Raw genomic sequence first — 26078 nt, 5'->3', positions numbered from 1 at the left:
CTGGTTTAGCCTGTCGGACCTGTCTAACCTGGTTTAGCCTGCCGGACCTTTCTAACCTGGTTTAGCCTGCCTGACCTGTCTAACCTGGTTTAGCCTGCCGGACCTTTCTAACCTGGTTTAGCCTGTCTAACCTGGTTTAACCTGCCTGACCTGTCTTAACCTGGTTTAGCCTGTCTAACCTGGTTTAGCCTGCCGGACCTGTCTAACCTGCTTTAGCCTGCCTGACCTTTCTAACCTGGTTTAGCCTGCCTGACCTGTCTATCCTGGTTTAGCCTGCCTATCCTGGTTTAGCCTGCCTGACCTGTCTATCCTGGTTTAGCCTGTCGGACATTTCTATCCTGGTTTAGCCTGCCGGACCTGGTTTAGCCTGAGGAAACTCCAGGTGTAGCAGAACCCAATGGGATGAGATTGAGAGCATCGATCTCTCTTCCTGTCTAAAGCCTTTTCATTGGATTCATAACAGCAGGTAACTGCCTCAAAGCCATATAGGCTCTCGCTATCTCAGGTCATCCTCTCACTAGTCCCATGAGCAGTAACCCTACGGAAGACAACCCAGGCAATGCTGCCAGTCAGGACACCCTCCGGGTAATGCTGCCATTCAGGACACCCCCCAGGTAATGCTGCCAGTCAGGACACCCCCCGGGTAATGCTGCCAGTCAGGACACCCCCCGGGTAATGCTGCCAGTCAGGACACCCCCCAGGCAATGCTGCCAGTCAGGACACCCCCCGGGTAATGCTGCCAGTCAGGACACCCCCCAGGTAATGCTGCCAGTCAGGACACCCCCCGGGTAATGCTGCCAGTCAGGACACCCCCCGGGTAATGCTGCCAGTCAGGACACCCCCCCCCCCCCCCCCAGGTAATACTGCCAGTCAGGACAACCCCCCCCCCCCAGGTAATGCTGCCAGTCAGGACAACCCCCCCCCGGGTAATGCTGCCAGTCAGGACCCCCCCAGGTAATGCTGCCAGTCAGGACCCCCCCCCCCCCCCCAGGTAATACTGCCAGTCAGGACCCCCCCCCCCAGGTAATGCTGCCAGTCAGGACAACCCCCCCCCCCAGGTAATGCTGCCAGTCAGGACAACCCCCCCCCCCCAGGTAATGCTGCCAGTCAGGACACCCCCCGGGTAATGCTGCCAGTCAGGACCCCCCCCAGGTAATGCTGCCAGTCAGGACCCCCCCCCCCCCCCCCAGGTAATACTGCCAGTCAGGACCCCCCCCCCCAGGTAATGCTGCCAGTCAGGACAACCCCCCCCCCCAGGTAATGCTGCCAGTCAGGACAGACAATTAGTCGATGATATTTTATCAAGGAGAATGAATTTTTTTTGTTAAAATATATTTTCAAAAGTCTGGTCGTTTACAGAAAAGAAGCAGTGGCTTAAATTCAAAACCAGATTCGCTGTGCGCGGAGAGGAGGGACAATGGGGCCATCACGGGACCTCCCCTCCCGTCCGTTACCATGACAACAGCCACGGATGGGGAGCAGCATGTGGAGGGAGGAGAGGAGATCAGTACAGGTGTTGATGGGATTTCCGCATGGCTTTATTCATGCTTGCTGTGATGACTGTAGGCTACTGGACGTAGATAACAGCTGTCAGCAGAACACCACCTACGCAAACTCACCATAGTTTCCCCATCTATTCGGTAACCTTGCTTTTCGGGAATACGGAGCGTATAATTGAATTTACGGTGGAAATAATTATCAACAACCAAACGGTAATATGGTGCATCACTCGGGATCCACACAGTCCTTCAAGCAGCAAAACGGTTAGTAGTTATGAGTGTGTTTTTAGTTTCGTTTTGATTTAGTCGTGTTACTTTTTAATGTGATGGTTGAAGTAGACTTTAAAAAAAATTTGTTTACCTTGTTTACTAGTTTGGGAATTGTGTTTTTCTGGAATGACGAGCTGTCACGAGCGTGCACCTCTGATTCATCTCCCCCCCCGTGCGTGCGCGCGCTATGATAACAGGGTCTCCCTGAAACGGGTGACACCGAGATGGTGCAGGCTGTTCTCTACAGTCTGAAATCATGTAAGGATATTAGTCAATTTGTTGTCATTTTACCATTTTGAAATGAATTGACTTTTGACGAACAGTCACATTTCTATTGATGCAACATGATATTGATGAGCCAGGCTAAATAAGCCCAAATAGCACCCCTTTTTTTTTCTCTGCGTGCGCACATAAATCAGACACATTGATCGATAGTTTCACACTTGTTTTCATAGCCGATCATCATTGGCACTCTATTCCCTATGTAGAGCACTACCTTTGACTGGAGCACACTACCTGGGTCTAGGTAGGTAGCCTGTAGAGCACTACCTGGGTCTAGGTAGGTAGCCTGTAGAGCACTACCTGGGTCTAGGTAGGTAGCCTGTAGAGCACTACCTGGGTCTAGGTAGGTAGCCTATAGAGCACTACCTGGGTCTAGAGATTCACAAGAATTAGGGCTACATGCCTTGCTCAAAGGGCACAGACAGATTTATTTTCACCTAGTCTGCTCGGGGATTCGAACCAGTGCCCTTTCGGGTATTTCCCTAAACGCTCGTAACCGCTAGGCTACCTACCTAGACCCAGGTAGTGCTCTATAGGCTACCTACCTAGACCCAGGTAGTGCTCTATAGGCTACCTACCTAGACCCAGGTAGTGCTCTATAGGCTACCTACCTAGACCCAGGTAGTGCTCTATAGGCTACCTACCTAGACCCAGGTAGTGCTCTATAGGCTACCTACCTAGACCCAGGTAGTGCTCTATAGGCTACCTACCTAGACCCAGGTAGTGCTCTATAGGCTACCTACCTAGACCCAGGTAGTGCTCTATAGGCTACCTACCTAGACCCAGGTAGTGCTCTATAGGCTACCTACCTAGACCCAGGTAGTGCTCTATAGGCTACCTACCTAGACCCAGGTAGTGCTCTACAGGCTACCTACCTAGACCCAGGTAGTGCTCTATAGGCTACCTACCTAGACCCAGGTAGTGCTCTATAGGCTACCTACCTAGACCCAGGTAGTGCTCTACCGGCTACCTACCTCTGGATAGGAGGTAGAGCCTCTCTGATAATTCAGAGCCAATACCTTGAGTGGTGCTCCTAGTAAAACCACACACAGCATGTTATCATCCACAGGCTTCAAATGGTACAGTGAGGGGGGGAAAAGTATTTGATCCCCTGCTGATTTTGTACGTTTGCCCACTGATAAAGAAAGGATCAGCCTATAATTTTAATGGTAGGTTTCTTTGAACAGTGAGTGACAGAATAACAACAACAAAAAAATCCAGAAAAACGCATGTCAAAAATGTTATAAATTGGTTTGCATTTTAATGAGGGAAATAAGTATTTGACCCCCTCTCAATCAGAAAGATTTCTGGCTCCCAGGTGTCTTTTTATACAGGTAGCGAGCTGAGATTAGGAGCACACTCTTAAAGGGAGTGCTCCTAATCTCAGTTTGTTACCTGTATAAAAGACACCTGTCCACAGAAGCCATCAATCAATCAGATTCCAAACTCTTCACCATGGCCAAGACCAAAGAGCTCTCCAAGGATGTCAGGGAAAAGATTGTAGACCTACACAAGGCTGGAATGGGCTACAAGACCATCGCCAAGCAGCTTGATGAGAAGGTGACAACATTTGGTGCGATTATTCGCAAATGGAAGAAACACAAAAGAACTGTCAATCTCCCTCGGCCTGGGGCTCTATGCAAGATCTCACCTCGTGGAGTTGCAATGATCATGAGAACGGTGAGGAATCAGCCCAGAACTACACGGGAGGATCTTGTCAATGATCTCAAGGCAGCTGGGACCATAGTCACCAAGAAAACAATTGGTAACACACTAAGCCGTGAAGGACTGAAATCCTGCAGCGCCCGCAAGGTCCCCCTGCTCAAGAAAGCACATATACATGCCCGTCTGAAGTTTGCCAGTGAACATCTGAATGATTCAGAGGACAACTGGGGGAAAGTGTTGTGGTCAGAAGAGACCAAAATGGAGCTCTTTGGCATCAACTCAACTCACCGTGTTTGGAGAAGGAGGAATGCTGCCTATGACCCCAAGAACAGCATCTCTACCGTCAAACATGGAGGTGGAAACATTATGCTTTGGGGGTGTTTTTCTGCTAAGGGGACAGGACAACTTCACCGCATCAAAGGGACGATGGACGGGGCCATGTACTGTCAAATCTTGGGTGAGAACCTCCTTCCCTCAGCCAGGGTATTGAAAATGGGTCGTGGATGGGTATTCCAGCATGACAATGACCCCAAACACACGGCCAAGACAACAAAGGAGTGGCTCAAGAAGAAGCACATTAAGGTCCTGGAGTGGCCTAGCCAGTCTCCAGACCTTAATCCCATAGAAAATCTGTGGAGGGAGCTGAAGGTTCGAGTTGCCAAACGTCAGCCTCGAAACCTTAATGACTTGGAGAAGATCTGCAAAGAGGAGTGGGACAAAATCCCTCCTGAGATGTGTGCAAACCTGGTGGCCAACTACAAGAAACGTCTGACCTCTGTGATTGCCAACAAGGGTTTTGCCACCAAGTACTAAGTCATGTTTTGCAGAGGGGTCAAATACTTATTTCTCTCATTAAAATGCAAATCATTTTATAACATTTTTGACATGTGTTTTTCTGGATATTTTTGTTGTTATTCTGTCTCTCACTGTTCAAATAAACCTACCATTAAAATTATAGACTGATCATTTCTTTGTCAGTGGGCAAACATACAAAATCAGCATGGGATGAAATACTTTTTTCCCTCACTGTACCCTCTTCCCCCATAGAGCTGTGGTCAAATGGCACCCGTCTTCCCCCATAGAGCTGTGGTCAAAATGGCACCCGTCTTTCCCCATAGAGCTGTGGTCAAATGGCACCCGTCTTCCCCCATAGAGCTGTGGTCAAAATGTCACCCGTCTTTCCCCATAGAGCTGTGGTCAAATGGCACCCGTCTTCCCCCATAGAGCTGTGGTCAAATGGCACCCGTCTTCCCCCATAGAGCTGTGGTCAAATGGCACCCGTCTTCCCCCATAGAGCTGTGGTCAAATGGCACCCGTCTTCCCCCATAGAGCTGTGGTCAAATGGCACCCGTCTTCCCCCATAGAGCTGTGGTCAAAATGGCACCCGTCTTCCCCCATAGAGCTGTGGTCAAATGGCACCCGTCTTTCCCCATAGAGCTGTGGTCAAATGGCACCCGTCTTTCCCCATAGAGCTGTGGTCAAAATGGCACCCGTCTTCCCCCATAGAGCTGTGGTCAAAATGTCACCCGTCTTCCCCCATAGAGCTGTGGTCAAATGGCACCCGTCTTCCCCCATAGAGCTGTGGTCAAAATGTCACCCGTCTTCCCCCATAGAGCTGTGGTCAAATGGCACCCGTCTTCCCCCATAGAGCTGTGGTCAAAATGGCACCCGTCTTCCCCCATAGAGCTGTGGTCAAAATGTCACCCGTCTTCCCCATAGAGCTGTGGTCAAATGGCAGGCCTGTCAGTGTCCTATAGGCATGTAACATGTAACATTTGACCATGTTTAAGAGTGGAGACTGCCAAGATCAGTCTAGATAAAGCTTGTGCTATACAGACACAGCTCACAGCTCCCTATTGATCTGTAAGTCTCTCTATTGATCTGTAAGTCTCTCTATTGATATATTGGTTTGTCAATCTCTCTCTATTGATCTGGCTGACAGGTGCTGTCTGAGGAGTAATGAGTGTTCTATCTGGCTGATGACCTCTCAGCAGAGAGGATGTATTATTACCCTGTGCTTAGTAGGGAATGAGGAGCTGTTGTTTATGAGGTGTGTTGTGTGTGTGTGTGTGTGTGTGTGTGTGTGTGTGTGTGTGTGTGTGTGTGTGTGTGTGGTAATGTATCAGAGATACTGTGTGTGTCTAAAATGTTTCATCTTTTGGCTGCAATGTGGAGGTTCTGTGCCAGCCCACATTATAGGCTAATACAGTATTTGGTGTTTTATTTGTTTACTTTAAACATTTCCATGTGTGTGTTTGTGTTGCACTGCTTTGCTTTATCTTGGCCAGATCGCGGGTTGTAAATGAGAACTTGTTCTCAACTGGCCTACCTGGTTAAATAAAGGTGAAATAAATGAACGAACAAACACATGCAGTGGTAGTGTCATAGTCTGCAGGCATATGACTGAATTGTACGCTGTTACAAGATTATCTTGGCATTTCTGTTGTAGCAAGGGTTCACCGGCTGTCCCCATAGGAGAACCCCTTTGAAAAATCTATTTTGGTTCCAGGTAGAACCTTTTTGGTTCCAGATGGAACCGATTCCAAAAAAGGGTTCTACCTGGAATCAAAAAGGGTTCCACCTGGAATCAAAATTGATTTTTCAAAGGGGTTCTACCTGGAATTAAAAAGGGTTCTACCTGGAATCAAAAAGGGTTCTACCTGGAATCAAAAAGGGTTCTACCTGGAATCAAAAAGGGTTCTACCTGGAATCAAAAAGGGTTCTACCTGGAATCAAAAAGGGTTCTACTATGGAGACAGCCGCAGAGACCTTTTGGAAGCCTTTTTTCTGAGAGTGTAGTCCTGCACCATGTTATGTTGTTATGCTGATTCCCAGTAGTCCTGTACCATGTTATGTTGTTATGCTGATTCCCAGTAGTCCTGTACCATGTTATGCTGTTATGCTGATTCCCAGTAGTCCTGTACCATGTTATGCTGATTCCCAGTAGTCCTGTACCATGTTATGTTGTTATGCTGATTCCCAGTAGTCCTGTACCATGTTATGCTGATTCCCAGTAGTCCTGCACCATGTTATGCTGTTATGCTGATTCCCAGTAGTCCTGTACCATGTTATGCTGTTATGCTGATTCCCAGTAGTCCTGTACCATGTTATGCTGATTCCCAGTAGTCCTGTACCATGTTATGTTGTTATGCTGATTCCCAGTAGTCCTGTACCATGTTATGCTGATTCCCAGTAGTCCTGTACCATGTTTGTTGTTATGCTGATTCCCAGTAGTCCTGTACCATGTTATGTTGTTATGCTGATTCCCAGTAGTCCTGCACCATGTTATGCTGATTCCCAGTAGTCCTGTACCATGTTATGTTGTTATGCTGATTCCCAGTAGTCCTGTACCATGTTATGTTGTTATGCTGATTCCCAGTAGTCCTGTACCATGTTATGTTGTTATGCTGATTCCCAGTAGTCCTGTACCATGTTATGTTGTTATGCTGATTCCCAGTAGTCCTGTACCATGTTATGTTGTTATGCTGATTCCCAGTAGTCCTGTACCATGTTATGTTGTTATGCTGATTCCCAGTAGTCCTGTACCATGTTATGCTGATTCCCAGTAGTCCTGTACCATGTTATGTTGTTATGCTGATTCCCAGTAGTCCTGTACCATGTTATGCTGATTCCCAGTAGTCCTGTACCATGTTATGTTGTTATGCTGATTCCCAGTAGTCCTGTACCATGTTATGTTGTTATGCTGATTCCCAGTAGTCCTGTACCATGTTATGCTGATTCCCAGTAGTCCTGTACCATGTATGTTGTTATGCTGATTCCCAGTAGTCCTGTACCATGTTATGTTGTTATGCTGATTCCCAGTAGTCCTGTACCATGTTATGTTGTTATGCTGATTCCCAGTAGTCCTGTACCATGTTATGTTGTTATGCTGATTCCCAGTAGTCCTGTACCATGTTATGTTGTTATGCTGATTCCCAGTAGTCCTGTACCATGTTATGTTGTTATGCTGATTCCCAGTAGTCCTGTACCATGTTATGTTGTTATGCTGATTCCCAGTAGTCCTGTACCATGTTATGTTGTTATGCTGATTCCCAGTAGTCCTGTACCATGTTATGTTGTTATGCTGATTCCCAGTAGTCCTGTACCATGTTATGTTGTTATGCTGATTCCCAGTAGTCCTGTACCATGTTATGTTGTTATGCTGATTCCCAGTAGTCCTGCACCATGTTATGTTGTTATGCTGATTCCCTGTAGTCCTGTACCATGTTATGTTGTTATGCTGATTCCCTGTAGTCCTGCACCATGTTATGTTGTTATGCTGATTCCCAGTAGTCCTGTACCATGTTATGTTGTTATGCTGATTCCCTGTAGTCCTGTACCATGTTATGTTGTTATGCTGATTCCCTGTAGTCCTGTACCATGTTATGTTGTTATGCTGATTCCCTGTAGTCCTGTACCATGTTATGTTGTTATGCTGATTCCCAGTAGTCCTGTACCATGTTATGCTGATTCCCAGTAGTCCTGTACCATGTTATGTTGTTATGCTGATTCCCAGTAGTCCTGTACCATGTTATGTTGTTATGCTGATTCCCAGTAGTCCTGCACCATGTTATGCTGATTCCCAGTAGTCCTGTACCATGTTATGTTGTTATGCTGATTCCCAGTAGTCCTGTACCATGTTATGTTGTTATGCTGATTCCCAGTAGTCCTGTACCATGTTATGCTGATTCCCAGTAGTCCTGTACCATGTTATGTTGTTATGCTGATTCCCAGTAGTCCTGTACCATGTTATGCTGATTCCCAGTAGTCCTGCACCATGTTATGTTGTTATGCTGATTCCCAGTAGTCCTGTACCATGTTATGCTGATTCCCAGTAGTCCTGTACCATGTTATGTTGTTATGCTGATTCCCAGTAGTCCTGTACCATGTTATGTTGTTATGCTGATTCCCAGTAGTCCTGTACCATGTTATGCTGATTCCCAGTAGTCCTGTACCATGTTATGTTGTTATGCTGATTCCCAGTAGTCCTGTACCATGTTATGCTGATTCCCAGTAGTCCTGTACCATGTTATGTTGTTATGCTGATTCCCAGTAGTCCTGTACCATGTTATGTTGTTATGCTGATTCCCAGTAGTCCTGTACCATGTTATGTTGTTATGCTGATTCCCAGTAGTCCTGTACCATGTTATGTTGTTATGCTGATTCCCAGTAGTCCTGTACCATGTTATGTTGTTATGCTGATTCCCAGTAGTCCTGTACCATGTTATGTTGTTATGCTGATTCCCAGTAGTCCTGTACCATGTTATGCTGATTCCCAGTAGTCCTGTACCATGTTATGTTGTTATGCTGATTCCCAGTAGTCCTGCACCATGTTATGCTGATTCCCAGTAGTCCTGTACCATGTTATGCTGATTCCCAGTAGTCCTGTACCATGTTATGTTGTTATGCTGATTCCCAGTAGTCCTGTACCATGTTATGCTGATTCCCAGTAGTCCTGTACCATGTTATGTTGTTATGCTGATTCCCAGTAGTCCTGTACCATGTTATGCTGATTCCCAGTAGTCCTGTACCATGTTATGTTGTTATGCTGATTCCCAGTAGTCCTGTACCATGTTATGCTGATTCCCAGTAGTCCTGTACCATGTTATGTTGTTATGCTGATTCCCAGTAGTCCTGTACCATGTTATGCTGATTCCCAGTAGTCCTGTACCATGTTATGTTGTTATGCTGATTCCCAGTAGTCCTGTACCATGTTATGCTGATTCCCAGTAGTCCTGTACCATGTTATGTTGTTATGCTGATTCCCAGTAGTCCTGCACCATGTTATGTTGTTATGCTGATTCCCAGTAGTCCTGTACCATGTTATGTTGTTATGCTGATTCCCAGTAGTCCTGTACCATGTTATGTTGTTATGCTGATTCCCAGTAGTCCTGTACCATGTTATGTTGTTATGCTGATTCCCAGTAGTCCTGCACCATGTTATGTTGTTATGCTGATTCCCAGTAGTCCTGTACCATGTTATGTTGTTATGCTGATTCCCAGTAGTCCTGTACCATGTTATGTTGTTATGCTGATTCCCAGTAGTCCTGTACCATGTTATGTTGTTATGCTGATTCCCAGTAGTCCTGTACCATGTTATGTTGTTATGCTGATTCCCAGTAGTCCTGTACCATGTTATGCTGATTCCCAGTAGTCCTGTACCATGTTATGTTGTTATGCTGATTCCCAGTAGTCCTGCACCATGTTATGCTGATTCCCAGTAGTCCTGTACCATGTTATGTTGTTATGCTGATTCCCAGTAGTCCTGTACCATGTTATGCTGATTCCCAGTAGTCCTGTACCATGTTATGTTGTTATGCTGATTCCCAGTAGTCCTGCACCATGTTATGCTGATTCCCAGTAGTCCTGTACCATGTTATGTTGTTATGCTGATTCCCAGTAGTCCTGCACCATGTTATGCTGATTCCCAGTAGTCCTGTACCATGTTGTTATGCTGATTCCCAGTAGTCCTGTACCATGTTATGTTGTTATGCTGATTCCCAGTAGTCCTGTACCATGTTATGCTGATTCCCAGTAGTCCTGTACCATGTTATGTTGTTATGCTGATTCCCAGTAGTCCTGTACCATGTTATGTTGTTATGCTGATTCCCAGTAGTCCTGTACCATGTTATGTTGTTATGCTGATTCCCAGTAGTCCTGTACCATGTTATGTTGTTATGCTGATTCCCAGTAGTCCTGTACCATGTTATGCTGATTCCCAGTAGTCCATGCTGATTCCCAGTAGTCCTGTATGTTGTTATGCTGATTCCCAGTAGTCCTGTACCATGTTATGTTGTTATGCTGATTCCCAGTAGTCCTGTACCATGTTATGTTGTTATGCTGATTCCCAGTAGTCCTGTACCATGTTATGTTGTTATGCTGATTCCCAGTAGTCCTGTACCATGTTATGTTGTTATGCTGATTCCCAGTAGTCCTGTACCATGTTATGCTGATTCCCAGTAGTCCTGCACCATGTTATGTTGTTATGCTGATTCCCAGTAGTCCTGTACCATGTTATGCTGATTCCCAGTAGTCCTGTACCATGTTATGTTGTTATGCTGATTCCCAGTAGTCCTGTACCATGTTATGTTGTTATGCTGATTCCCTGTAGTCCTGTACCATGTTATGTTGTTATGCTGATTCCCAGTAGTCCTGTACCATGTTATGCTGATTCCCAGTAGTCCTGTACCATGTTATGTTGTTATGCTGATTCCCAGTAGTCCTGTACCATGTTATGTTGTTATGCTGATTCCCAGTAGTCCTGTACCATGTTATGTTGTTATGCTGATTCCCAGTAGTCCTGTACCATGTTATGCTGATTCCCAGTAGTCCTGCACCATGTTATGTTGTTATGCTGATTCCCTGTAGTCCTGCACCATGTTATGCTGATTCCCAGTAGTCCTGTACCATGTTATGTTGTTATGCTGATTCCCAGTAGTCCTGCACCATGTTATGTTGTTATGCTGATTCCCAGTAGTCCTGTACCATGTTATGCTGATTCCCAGTAGTCCTGTACCATGTTATGTTGTTATGCTGATTCCCAGTAGTCCTGTACCATGTTATGTTGTTATGCTGATTCCCAGTAGTCCTGCACCATGTTATGCTGATTCCCAGTAGTCCTGTACCATGTTATGTTGTTATGCTGATTCCCAGTAGTCCTGTACCATGTTATGCTGATTCCCAGTAGTCCTGTACCATGTTATGTTGTTATGCTGATTCCCTGTAGTCCTGCACCATGTTATGCTGATTCCCAGTAGTCCTGTACCATGTTATGTTGTTATGCTGATTCCCAGTAGTCCTGTACCATGTTATGTTGTTATGCTGATTCCCAGTAGTCCTGCACCATGTTATGTTGTTATGCTGATTCCCAGTAGTCCTGTACCATGTTATGCTGTTATGCTGATTCCCAGTAGTCCTGTACCATGTTATGTTGTTATGCTGATTCCCAGTAGTCCTGCACCATGTTATGTTGTTATGCTGATTCCCAGTAGTCCTGTACCATGTTATGCTGATTCCCAGTAGTCCTGCACCATGTTATGTTGTTATGCTGATTCCCAGTAGTCCTGCACCATGTTATGTTGTTATGCTGATTCCCTGTAGTCCTGTACCATGTTATGTTGTTATGCTGATTCCCAGTAGTCCTGTACCATGTTATGCTGATTCCCTGTAGTCCTGTACCATGTTATGTTGTTATGCTGATTCCCAGTAGTCCTGTACCATGTTATGTTGTTATGCTGATTCCCAGTAGTCCTGTACCATGTTATGCTGATTCCCTGTAGTCCTGTACCATGTTATGTTGTTATGCTGATTCCCAGTAGTCCTGTACCATGTTATGTTGTTATGCTGATTCCCTGTAGTCCTGTACCATGTTATGTTGTTATGCTGATTCCCTGTAGTCCTGTACCATGTTATGCTGATTCCCAGTAGTCCTGCACCATGTTATGTTGTTATGCTGATTCCCAGTAGTCCTGTACCATGTTATGCTGATTCCCAGTAGTCCTGTACCATGTTATGCTGTTATGCTGATTCCCTGTAGTCCTGTACCATGTTATGTTGTTATGCTGATTCCCAGTAGTCCTGTACCATGTTATGTTGTTATGCTGATTCCCAGTAGTCCTGTACCATGTTATGCTGATTCCCAGTAGTCCTGCACCATGTTATGCTGATTCCCAGTATTCCTGTACCATGTTATTTTGTTATCATGACACCTGAAGCGTCACATTGAAGCCAGTCAAACCAACACTTCCCTCCATTCTCCTAAGACTGGCTGTCCATCTCTGCTGGCACGTTGGCAGACTTGATTTATATCTTATTATATATATATATATATATATATATATATATATATATATACACACACACACACACACACACACACACACACACACGGGAGTCCTGAGTTCTTCACTCCCTCACACACACGGGAGTCCTGAGTTCTTCACTCCCTCACACACACGGGAGTCCTGAGTTCTTCACTCCCTCACACACACGGGAGTCCTGAGTTCTTCACTCCCTCACACACACGGGAGTCCTGAGTTCTTCACTCCCTCACACACACGGGAGTCCTGAGTTCTTCACTCCCTCACACACACGGGAGTCCTGAGTTCCTCACACACCATATAGTGTTTTTATGTGGTGAATAAGCTGCTGTAGGGATGATAGGTGCACTATGGATGAGACCAAACAGTGCAGTTCACCTGAGACACACACACGTTAATTTTGGCACTTTTCTTTTTTTAGATTTAGCCTAGTCGTATTAATGTTAACTAAAATGTAATTAATTCTTAAGTCTTAGTCCCATTTTTGTCATTTGAATAATGATTCATTATAGTTATTGTCAAAATGATGAAAACGGAAGGCCATTTCATTTTAGTCACTTTTATTTAACGAGGCAAGTCAGTTAAGAACATATTCTTATTTTACAATGACAGCCTAGGAACAGTGAGTTAACTGGCTTGTTCAGGGGGCAGAACGACAGATTTGTACCTTGTCAGCTCGGGGATTCGATCTTGCAACCTTTCGGTTACTAGTCCAACGCCCCGCTCACATTTGTATTGCCTCATTAGCCTATAGTAAACACAAATCACTGACTTCCATGTGCACAAACATACAGTGAACAAAAAAATATATAAAACGCAACATGCAACAATTTCAAAAGATTTGACTGAGTTACAGTTAATTTAAGGAAATCAGTCTATTGAAATGAATGTATTAGGTCCTAATGTGTTGGTCACAGATAAAAAAAAAAAAAAAGGTAAGAGGATCAGAAAAGCAGTCGGTATCACAGCAGGCCACCTGTGCTGTTATGTAACTACAACGAGAGAGAGAGAGAGAGAGAGAGAGAGAGAGAGAGAAATACAGATGGTAATAGTTGGGTGTAGTCTGCTGTCTGTATGTTTTTACAATGATCAGATGTACACAGTATGCCTAGTGTTCTTTTGGCTTACGTTTTACAGTCTGTTACCGACCTGGTATTTACCTAGTAATTACATGACTCAGTGTTGTATGATCATTAACTCCAGTTTATTCTTAGGTACTAGATCAGCTTTTATACTGCAGATTGTAGCTTCCATCAATGTAATTATCTACATTTCCAATCCACCTCCATATATATATTTTTTTAAATACACTACATGACCAAAAGTATGTGCTTGTCGATAATAATAACAAAGCAAAAACATGTCTTTTTAGATTTTTTTGCTAATAAAAAAAACAAGAACTGAATTGTCACATTTATATAAGTATTCAGACCCTTTACTCTGTACTGTGTTGAAGCACCTTTGTCAGCGTTTACAGCCTCAAGTCTTCTTGGGTATGACGCTACAAGCTTGGCACACCTGTATTTGGGGAATTTCTCCCATTCTTCTCTGCAGATCCTCTCAACCTATGTCAGGTTGGATGTGGAACGTCGCTGCACAGTTATTTTCAGGTGTCTCTAGAGATGTTCGATCGGGTTCAAGTCCGGGCTCTGGCTGGGCCACTCAAGAACATTCAGAGACTTGTCCCGAAGCCACTCCTGCTTTGTCTTGGCTCTGTGCTTATGGTCGTTGTCCTGTTGGAAGGTGAATCTTCACCCCAGTCTGAGGTCCTGAGTGCTCTGGAGCAGGTTTTCATAAAGGATCTCTCTCTGTACTTTGCTCCGTTCATCTTTCCCTCGATCCTGACAAGTCTCCCAGTCCCTGCCGCTGAAAATATCCCTTCAGCATGATGCTGCCACCACCATGCTTCACCGTAGGGATGGTGCCACCACCATGCTTCACCGTAGGGATGGTGCCACCACCATGCTTCACCGTAGGGATCGTGCCACCACCATGCTTCATCCTATGGACGTTGCCAGGTTTCCTCCAGATGTGACGCATAATATTGGTTTCGTCAGAACAGAGAACCTTGTTTCTCATGGTCTAAGAGTCTTTAGGTGCCTTTTGGCAAACACCAAATGGGCTGTCATTTGCCTTTTACTGAAGATTGGCTTCCGTCTGGCCACTCTACCATAAAGGCCTGATTGGTGGAGTGCTGCAGAGATCGTTGTCCTTTTGGAAGGTTCTCCCATCTCCACAGAGGAACTCTAGAGCTCTGTCAGAGTGACCATCGGGTTCTTGGTTAGCTCTCTGACCAAAGTCCTTCTCTCCCGTTTGCGTAGTTTGGCCGGGCGGCCATTTCTAGGAAGAGTCTTGCTGGTTCCAAACTTCTTCCATTTTAAAAATGGAGGCCACTGTGTTCTTGGGGACCTTGAGTGCCGCAGCAATTTTTGTTGATACCCTTCCTCATGTCTGTGCCTCGACACAATCCATTCTCTGAGCTCTACAGACAATTCCATCGACCTCATGGCTTGGTACTAAAACAAACCCCTCCGTCTTTTATTTCTCCTTTCAGATTTACAACAAATGTGTGAAACATCTTGGGTGGGAGTGGGGCTTAGAGGCTTTGAGTGTTTTTAAAGCTCTAATTCAAAGAAATGCAATTATCAACTGAAGTCAAGATTTAGTTTTAGTAGCTAGACATTTAGCTTATCTCACTAATGACGCCTGAACACCCCTCCTGTGAACCTAACAGATGGTGTGGGTCCAAAATGGCACCCCCTAAGCACTAATCAGGGAATACGGCGCCATTTTGGGACGTCGCCTGTGTTCTTTGATATGTTGCCAAGCAGAGAGAGGGAAACGCTTTGATTGCTTAGAAACCGCTTCTGCGGGAGAAGCCCTGGGGCTTCACCTCAGTCTGGGCTCTGAGCAATAATTATAGGCAGCACTGCAGTTTTGGGGGTTTGGCTGTGTGTGTGCATGTGTGGGTGCTTGCACTAGTAGCATGCTTTTGAGTTCAATATCATTAAAAAAATTTTTTTTTATCTTTACACAACATGTTTCAGAGACAGCAACATGTGGATGAATTAATCAATTAATCAATTATACAATCCATTGAACTTTTTTTATTTTTTTTTTAACTACTTAACAACCTAATGATCATTAATTTATTTAAATGTTACATTTCTAAACAAGAAGCAGCCTAGGTCTATCTGCGTTCACAATACAGGGGAATGCATATTCATGAGGATTGTGTACATGCATTGAATTATTGAGCTTGTTTTGCCTGATTTCATGGGGCTACAGATCTGTTTCCCTTCCATTTGGGACTGATTTTTATTGTACAGATCAAAAAATGTGCATAGAAGAAGCTTATTTTAGAAAAACGGGCGGTAATGACATCATTCACGAAGCAAGAGGGGGGCGGCCCGTCAGAGCCCTATTCAGACGCAGTCAGTTCGCTGAGGCAATAAGTTTGACGTTTTCAACTAAATTCACACAAGCCGGGAAGATCGGGTCCACGGAAGACGTCTTTCTCCTTTTGAAAGCCTTTTGCAGCCAAGCCTGATTTCAAGCTTTTAAAGTAGGCTTTTAAAGTAGGCTGTCATTGTAAATAAAAACTTGCTCTTAACTGACCTTGCCTAGTTAAATAAAAGTTAATTAAAAATTAAAACAAATAAAATAGTTAAAGATTAAATAAAAATGTAATTATTATTAGAGCTAGATTATATGTCATTCATGTCATAGTCAGTCAATTCCATTACACTCAAAAGTTACATCAAGTTCAACCAGTGAATGCATGTAATGGCTAGCTATGCTACCTATGCTAGCTATGCTACCTATGCTAGTATAGGTAACAGACTCCCAGGCTAGCAGTGAGTTAGCGGAGCAGGCATGGTGCAGCCCAGACTCCCAGGCTAGCAGTGAGTTAGTAGAGCAGGCATGGTGCAGCCCAGACTCCCAGGCTAGCAGTGAGTTAGTAGAGCAGGCATGGTGCAGCCCAGACTCCCAGGCTAGCAGTGGGTTAGTAGAGCAGGCATGGTGCAGCCCAGACTCCCAGGCTAGCAGTGAGTTAGTAGAGCAGGCATGGTGCAGCCCAGACTCCCAGGCTAGCAGTGAGTTAGTAGAGCAGGCATGGTGCAGCCCAGACTCCCAGGCTAGCAGTGAGTTAGTAGAGCAGGCATGGTGCAGCCCAGACTCCCAGTACAGGCTAGCAGTGAGTTAGTAGAGCAGGCATGGTGCAGCCCAGACTCCCAGGCTAGCAGTGAGTTAGTAGAGCAGGCATGGTGCAGCCCAGACTCCCAGGCTAGCAGTGAGTTAGTAGAGCAGGCATGGTGCAGCCCAGACTCCCAGGCTAGCAGTGAGTTAGTAGAGCAGGCATGGTGCAGCCCAGACTCCCAGTACAGGCTAGCAGTGAGTTAGTAGAGCAGGCATGGTGCAGCCCGCCCCAGACGGCTGCGGGGGGCGGCAGGTGCAGCCCAGCCCGCGGCTAGCAGTGAGTTAGTAGAGCAGGCATGGTGCAGCCCAGACTCCCAGTACAGGCTAGCAGTGAGTTAGTAGAGCAGGCATGGTGCAGCCCAGACTCCCAGGCTAGCAGTGAGTTAGTAGAGCAGGCATGGTGCAGCCCAGACTCCCAGGCTAGCAGTGAGTTAGTAGAGCAGGCATGGTGCAGCCCAGACTCCCAGGCTAGCAGTGAGTTAGTAGAGCAGGCATGGTGCAGCCCAGACTCCCAGGCTAGCAGTGAGTTAGTAGAGCAGGCATGGTGCAGCCCAGACTCCCAGTACAGGCTAGCAGTGAGTTAGTAGAGCAGGCATGGTGCAGCCCAGACTCCCAGTACAGGCTAGCAGTGAGTTAGTAGAGCAGGCATGGTGCAGCCCAGACTCCCAGTACAGGCTAGCAGTGAGTTAGTAGAGCAGGCATGGTGCAGCCCAGACTCCCAGGCTAGCAGTGAGTTAGTAGAGCAGGCATGGTGCAGCCCAGACTCCCAGTACAGGCTAGCAGTGAGTTAGTAGAGCAGGCATGGTGCAGCCCAGACTCCCAGGCTAGCAGTGAGTTAGTAGAGCAGGCATGGTGCAGCCCAGACTCCCAGTACAGGCTAGCAGTGAGTTAGTAGAGCAGGCATGGTGCAGCCCAGACTCCCAGTACAGGCTAGCAGTGAGTTAGCGGAGCAGGCATGGTGCAGCCCAGACTCCCAGTACAGGCTAGCAGTGAGTTAGCGGAGCAGGCATGGTGCAGCCCAGACTCCCAGTACAGGCTAGCAGTGAGTTAGCGGAGCAGGCATGGTGCAGCCCAGACTCCCAGTACAGGCTAGCAGTGAGTTAGCGGAGCAGGCATGGTGCGCTCGCGTTATAAAGGGGAACATCGGCTACCCTGATAGACAGACTTGATCTGCGAGACACATTTAACAGAAGTACCGAAAGTAACAAACTCTAGTACCCAGTGGTGGAAAAAGTACCCAATTGTCATACTTGAATGGAAGTAAAGTAAGTGAGTCACCCAGTAAAATACTACTTGAGTAAAAGTCTAAAGTATTTGGTTTGAAATTTACTTAAGTATCAAAAGTAAAAGTACAAATAATTTCAAATTCCTGATTTTAAGCAAACCAGATGGTACCATTTTCTTGTTTTTAAAATTTACAGAAAGCCTGGGGCACACTCTAACACTCAGACATAATTTACAAACAAAGCATTTGTGTTTAGTGAGCCGCCAGATTAGAGGTAGTAGGATGACCAGGGATTTTCTCTTGTTACATTTTGAAAGTCAAATTATCGAGTACTTTTGGGTGTCATGGAAAATGTATGTAGTGAAGTAAAACAGTTGATAGTACATGTCAGAGCGAAAACCAAGCCATGAGGTTGAAGGAATTGTCTGTAGAGCTCCGAGACACGATTGTGTTGAGGCACAGATCTGGGGAAGGGTACCAAGAAATTCCTGCAGCATTGAAGGTTCCTAAGAACACAGTGGCCTCCATCATTCTTAAATGGAAGAAGTTTGGAACCACAAAGACTTTACCTAGAGCTGGCCGCCAGGCCAAACTGAGCAATCGTGGGTAAAGGGCCTTGGTCAGGGAGGTGACCAAGAACCCGATGGTCACTCTGACAGAGCTCGAGAGTTCTTCTGTGGAATTCCTCTGTGGAGAACCTTCCAGAAGGACAAACATCTCTGCAACGCTCTACCAATCAGGCCTTTATGGTAGAGTGGCCAGACGGAAGCCACTCCTCAGTAAAAGGCACATCACAGACCGCTTGGAGTTTGCAAAATGCACCTAAAGACTCTCAGACCATGAGAAACAAGATTCTCTGGTCTAATGAAACCAAGGTTATACGTCACGTTTGGACAAAACCTGGCAACGTCCCTACGATGAAGCATGGTGGTGTCAGCATCATGCTGAAGGGATGTTTTTCAGCGACAAGGACTGGGAGACTTGTTAGGTTCGAGGCAAAGATGAACGGAGCAAAGTGCAGTGAGATCCTTGATAAAAAACAGCTCCAGAGCACTCAGGAACTCAGACTGGGGCGAAGGTTCACCTTCCAGCAGGACAACGACCCTAGGCACACAGCAAAGACAACGCAATAGTGGCATCAGGGCAAGTCTCCGAATGTCTTTGAGTGGCCCAGCCAGAGCCCGGACTTGAACCCGATCAAACATCTCTGGAGAGACCTGAAAATAGCTGTGCAGCGACGCTCCCCATCCAACCTGACAGAGCTTGAGAGGATCTGCAGAGAAGAATGGGAGAAACTCCCCAAATACAGGTGTGCCAAGCTTGTAGCGTCACACCCAAGAAGATTCCAGGCTGTAATCTCAGTACTTTGCTTCAACAAAGTACTGGGTAAAGGGTCTGAATACTTATGTAAATGTGATATTTCAGTTCTTGTTTTATATTTTTTATTAGCAAACATTTGTAAAAACTTGTTTTTGCTTTGTCGTTATGGGATATTGTAGGTAGATTTGATGAGGGGGTGGAAAAAACGATTTAATCAATTTTAGAATAAGGCTGTAACGTAGCAAAATGTGGATAAAGTCAAGGGGTCTGAACAATATCTGAAGGGGGGGTGTGGTGTGTGTGTGTGTGTGTGTGTGGGGGGGGGGGGGGGGACACACACACAGTACCAGTCAGAAGTTTGGACACACCTACTCATTCCAGGGTTGTTCTTAATTTGTACTATTTTCTACATTGTAGAATAATAGTGAAGACATCAACACTATATTAAACAAATCAAGATATATTTTATATTTTAGATTCTTTAAATAGCCACCATTTGCCTCAATGACAGCTTTGCACACTCTTGGCATTCTCTCAACCAGCTTCATGAGGTAGTCACCTGGAATGCATTTCAATTAACAAGTGTGCTTTGTTAAAAGTTAATTTGTGGAATTTCTTTCCTTCTTAATGCGTTTGAGCCAATCAGTTGTGTTGTGACAAGGTAGGGAGGTATACAGAAGATACCAAATAGGGCTGAAAGACCAAGTCCATATTATGGCAAGAACAGCTCAAATAAGCAAAGAGAAATGACAGTCCATCATTACTTTAAGACATGAAGGTCAGTTAAAAACCATCGACTTACAGTCATGTGTGCATACATTTTACGAACGTGTTGTCCTGGGAATCGAACCCACTGTCCTGACATTGCTAGCGCCATGCTCTAATGGGAATCCCTAATAAATACAAATACAGTTTGCTCTGTGGTCCGATGCAGGGGGGTGTTTGGTGCAGCGAGGAGCGCTGTTTCCAAGAGGGCCGCTTCCTTGGAGAGCTGGGACTAAGAGTTCAGACATCTTCTAAGACATGAAAGATTCTAAGATTCAAACAAAAAATATTTTTAGCCTGGCAGTGATGTCACGTGTCCAACCCTCCCTAACCAATCATGTCGTCCCCAAGTTGACCCGCTAGAGGGACACCGATACTTAAGAGGTTTTTAACCCTCCTCCCTTGACGTCATATAGTCTTCAGTTCCCCTGGCGACTGGAATAGTTTTAAAACTGGAATCAAACAGTTTACTGATGGTGGTTTCTGGTTTCTTCACAAACACACACCAGTTTCCTCTTCAAAGCCATGTAGAATTTCCATGAGTGCTAATTTCACACAATAGAAACTCCATTCAGTGACAGGACTATTTCAAACTCATTGGGGAGTCACCAAGCCATGCCCCTATAGGTCCATTAAACCAGCTTCTATTTCTACTGACTGAGGGCTCATGTTGAGGCTAGCTCCAGACTTATTCGATAGACCTGTTGAGGCTAGCTCCAGTCTTATTGGATCAGGGATGTTGAGGCTAGCTCCAGTCTTATTCGATAGACCTGTTGAGGCTAGCTCCAGTCTTATTGGATCAGGGATGTTGAGGCTAGCTCCAGTCTTATTGGATCAGGGATGTTGAGGCTAGATCCAGTCTTATTGGATCAGGGATAGACATGTTGAGGCTAGCTCCAGTCTTATTGGATCAGGGATAGACATGTTGAGGCTAGCTCTAGTCTTATTGGATCAGGGATAGACATGTTGAGGCTAGCTCCAGTCTTATTGGATCAGGAATAGACATGTTGAGGCTAGCTCCAGTCTTATTGGATCAGGGATAGACATGTTGAGGCTAGCTCCAGTCTTATTGGATCAGGAATAGACATGTTGAGGCTAGCTCTAGTCTTATTGGATCAGGGATGCTAGCTGCCGTTTTACCCTTGAGCAAGGCACTTAACCCTCTGTGCCGCTCCCAGCCTTTGAACCCGTGCTGCTCCCATTCCCAAACCAGAAACCGTGGATTGATGGCAGCATTCACACAAAACTGAATGCGCGAACCACTGCTTTTAATCAGGGCAAGGTGACCGGAAACATGACCGAATACAAACAGGGTAGCTATTCCCTCCGCAAGGCAATCACACAAGCTAAGCGTCAGTATAGAGACAAAGTGGAGTCGCAATTCAACGGCTCAGACACGAGAGGTATGTGGCAGGGTCTACAGTCAATCACGGACTACAAAAGAAAAACCAGCCCCGTCGCGGACCACGATGCCTTGCTCCCAGACAGACTAAACAACTTCTTTGCTCGCTTTGGGGACAATACAGTGCCACTGACACGGCCCGCTACCAAAACCTGCGGGCTCTCCTTCTCTGCAGCCAACGTGAGTAAAACATTTAAACGTGTTAACCCTCGCAAGGCTGCAGGCCCAGACGGCATCCCCAGCCGCGGCCTGAGAGCATGCGCAGACCAGCTGGCTGGTGTGTTTACAGACATATTCAATCAATCCCTATCCCAGTCTGCTGTTCCCACATGCTTCAAGAGGGCCACCATTGTTCCTGTTCCCAAGAAAGCTACGGTAACTGAGCTAAATGACTATCACGCCCTGTAGCGCTCACTTCCGTCATCATGAAGTGCTTTGAGAGACTAGTCAAGGACCATATCACCTCCACCCTACCTGACACCCTAGACCCACTCCAATTTGCTTACCGGCCCAATAGGTCCACAGACGACGCAATCGCAATCACACTGCACACTGCCCTAACCCATCTGGACAAGAGGAATACCTATGTAAGAATGCTGTTCATCGATTACAGCTCAGCATTTAACACCATTGTACCCTCCAAACTCGTCATTAAGCTTGAGACCCTGGGTCTCGACCCCGCCCTGTGCAACGGGGTCCTGGACTTCCTGACGGGCCGCCCTCGAGGTGGTGAGGGTAGGTAACAACATCTCCACCCCGCTGATCCTCAACACTGGGGCCCCACAAGGGTGCGTTCTCAGCCCTCTCCTCTAGTCCCTGTTCACCCACGACTGCGTGGCCATGCACGCCTCCAACTCAATCATCAAGTTTGCAGACGACACTACAGTGGTAGGCTTGATTACCAGCAACGACGAGACGGCCTACAGGGAGGAGGTGAGGGCCCTCGGCGTGTGGTGTCAGGAAAATAACCTCTCACTCAACGTCAACAAAACAAAGGAGATGATCGTGGACTTCAGGAAACAGCAGAGGGAGCAGCCCCCTATCCACATCGACGAAACAGTAGTGGAGAGTTTTAAGTTCCTCGGCGTACACATCACGGACAAACTGAAATGGTCCACCCACACAGACAGCGTGGTAAAGAAGGCGCAGCAGCGCCTCTTCAACCTCAGGAGGCTGAAGAAATTTGGCTTGTCACCAAAAACACTCTCAAACCTTTACAGATGCACAGTCGAGAGCATCCTGTCAGGCTGTATCACAGCCTGGTACGGCAGCTGCTCCGCCCATAACCGTAAGGCTCTCCAGAGGGTAGTGAGGTCTGCACAACGCATCACCGGGGGCAAACTACCTGCCCTCCAGGACACCTACACCACCTGATGTCACAGGAAGGCCAAAAAGATCATCAAGGACAACAACCACCCGAGCCACTGCCTGTTTACCCCGCTATCATCCAGAAGGTGAGGCCAGTACAGGTGCATCAAAGCTAGAACCGAGAGACTGAAAAACAGCTTCTATCTCAAGGCCATCAGACTGTTAAACAGCCATCACTAACATTGAGTGGCTGCTACCAACATACTGACTCAACAACAGCCACTTCAATAATGGAAAAATTGATGTAATCAATTTATCACTAGCCACTTTATATAATGTTTACTTACCCTCCATTACTGATCTCATATGTATATACTGTACTCTATACCATCTACTGCATCTTGCCATCTTGATGTAATTAAATGTATCACTAGCCACTTTAAACAATGCCACTTTATATAATGTTTTCATACCCTACATTACTCATCTCATATGTATATACTGTACCCTATACCATCTACTGCATCTTGCCTATGCCGTTCGGCCATCACTTATTTATATATTTTAATGTACATCTTCGTATTCGTTCCTTTACGGTAGTTGTTGTGGAATTGTTAGATTACTTGTTAGATATTACTGCACGGTCGGAACTAGAAGCACAAGCATTTCGCTACACTCGCATTAACATCTGCTAACCATGTGTATGTGACCAATACAATTTGATTTGATTTGAGCCTTTGACCCCGTGCTGCTCCCAGCCTTTGACCCCGTGCTGCTCCCAGCCTTTGACCCCGTGCTGCTCCCAGCCTTTGACCCCGTGCTGCTCCCAGCCTTTGACCCCGTGCTGCTCCCAGCCTTTGACCCCGTGCTTCTCCCAGCCTTTGACCCCGTGCTGCTCCCAGCCTTTGACCCCGTGCTGCTCCCAGCCTTTGACCCCGTGCTGCTCCCAGCCTTTGACCCCGTGCTGCTCCCAGCCTTTGACCCCGTGCTGCTCCCAGCCTTTGACCCCGTGCTGCTCCCAGCCTTTGACCCCGTGCTGCTCCCAGCCTTTGACCCCGTGCTTCTCCCAGCCTTTGACCCCGTGCTGCTCCCAGCCTTTGACCCCGTGCTTCTCCCAGCCTTTGACCCCGTGCTGCTCCCAGCCTTTGACCCCGTGCTGCTCCCAGCCTTTGACCCCGTGCTGCTCCCAGCCTTTGAGTGGTGTCGGGGGTTAGAGTAATAAGGGTAATTAATTAGCAAAAACACAGATTTACAATTCACATTGAACAATTGAGTGAATCTCTTTCCCATCTGCCTCCCACCTCTCTCCTCCTCCTCTACATCTCCTCCTCTCCACCCTCCTCTCCTCCCCCCTCTCCCTCTCCTCCCCCCTCTCTCTCTCTCTCTCTCTCTCTCTCTCTCTCTCTCCCCATCTCCCTCCTCCAGGCATGCACACAAGCATCAGTGAGATCTTGAAGGAGAAGACGCTGAAGTCGTCCCGTCGCAGTCTGCCCTGCCTGGCTCAGAACCAGATACACCCACAGAGCCTCAGCCACTTTCTGTCCATGCCCTGCACCCCTGACGACAAGCCCCAGACACCGGTAGGGCTGGGAGTTAGCAAGGTATTTTATCACATTACTTAAGTCACTAAAATAAATAAAAAACACTTCTTTGGAACCCTCAGATGTTTCACCATTTTGTTGTAGCCTTGAACTAGTTTCCCGGATTAATCTAATCAAGGCATTTTTTATTTTATTTTACCTTTATTTAACTAGGCAAGTCAGTTAAGAACAAATTCTTATTTTCAATGACAGCCTACCAGGGAACAGTGGGTTAACTGCCTTGTTCAGGGGGCAGAACGATAGATTTTTACCTTGTCAGCTCGGGGATTCAATCTTGCAACCTTCCGGTTGCTAGTCCAACGCTCTAACCACTAGGCTACCTTCCTCCTCTCTAACCACTAGGCTACGCTGCCGCCCCTCCACTCTAACCACTAGGCTACGCTGCCGCCCCTCCACTCTAACCACTAGGCTACGCTGCCGCCCCTCCACTCTAACCACTAGGCTACGCTGCCGCCCCTCCACTCTAACCACTAGGCTACGCTGCCGCCCCTAGCCTTGATTAGTTGACAAGTTGAATCAGGTGTGTGCTTGTTCTGGAATAGATAACGAAATGTATCGGCTGGGGGTCCCTGGGGAGAGGTGAGAGATCCAATGACTTATGTTACGATTCAAATAATATTGTGATTCTATGTACAATGGGGGAAAAAAGTATTTGATCCCCTGCTGATTTTGTACATTTGTCCACTGATAAAGAAAGGATCAGTCTATAATTTTAATGGTAGGTTTATTTGAACAGTGAGAGACAGAATAACAACAAAAATATCCAGAAAAACGCAAAAAATCCAGAAATGTTATAAATTGATTTGCATATGAACTTTTTTTCCCCCACTGTACAGTGCATTCGGAAAGTATTCAGACCCCTTCACCCTTTTCCACATTTTGTTACGTTACAACCTTAAAATGGATTCAGTTGGAAAATAACCTCACACTCAACGTCAACAAAACAAAGGAGATGATCGTGGACTTCAGGAAACAGCAGAGGGAGCAGCCCCCTATCCACATCGACGGGACAGCAGTGGAGAGGGTGGAAAGCTTTTTTAAGTTCCTTGGCGTACACATCACGGTCAAACTGAAATGGTCCACCCAGACAGACAGTGTGGTGAAGAAGGCGCAGCAGCAGTCAAGGGGTCTGAATACTTTCCGAATACACTGTATGTATCATGATTCTATATGGATTGCAATTCGATATTCCAAATATATTGCTCACTATATGCCTGCCACTGTGAGACGAGGGAGAGCCATGAGAAGCTACAGGACAATAAATTGTTTTGGATCAGGTACAGCTGACTAGCTGGATTTATTTTCCCTCTTCCATCTGCAGCCTGAGCTCCAGGACCAGACACCTGCCCAGCTCCAAACCCAACAGGACCCCTGGTTACAGCACCAGGCCCAGCAGGTCGACCCCTGGTTACAGCACCGGGCCCAGACCCAGCCTCTGACCCACAGTCACAGCAACTCCTGCAACCTCATCGCATCAAAGACAGGTCAGTCAGTTGGTCGGTCGGTGTGTCTGTCCGTTCTCCCCATTCTCAGAGATTTAAACGTATTCTACAGCAACTTAACAGTGCGGTTAGTACATACAGTTTTAGTGTAGCGTGATTCCTGGAGGAAGTAAACCCACATCCTCACATACTGTAGGTCTAACAAGGTCATGATGGGTTGATTGAGGGTGAGACCATTTTCACTGTCGGCGACAGCATCATGGCATATATATACACACAC

General features: G+C 46.3%; 1 protein-coding gene across 1 annotated transcript in view; it reads left to right on the top strand.

The window, feature by feature from the left end:
* The first annotated feature begins 1420 nt into the window (after positions 1–1420).
* Positions 1421–26078, top strand: part of LOC106594065 (anoctamin-3) — a 113953-nt gene continuing 89295 nt past the window's right edge. Inside the window, exons 1-3 of the mRNA XM_082956642.1 lie at positions 1421–1763; positions 24181–24356; positions 25678–25840. Of these exons, the coding sequence (XP_082812768.1) occupies positions 1718–1763; positions 24181–24356; positions 25678–25840 (385 nt within the window). The 5' untranslated portion in view covers positions 1421–1717. The remainder of the gene's footprint in view (positions 1764–24180; positions 24357–25677; positions 25841–26078) is intronic.

This window comes from Salmo salar, chromosome 10, assembly GCF_965601325.2.
Source record: "Salmo salar chromosome 10, fSalSal1, whole genome shotgun sequence".
In the NCBI taxonomy this organism is placed as follows: domain Eukaryota; kingdom Metazoa; phylum Chordata; class Actinopteri; order Salmoniformes; family Salmonidae; genus Salmo; species Salmo salar.
The sequence above is the reverse complement of the archived record's forward strand: the minus strand, read 5'-3'. Positions and strand labels throughout refer to the sequence as shown.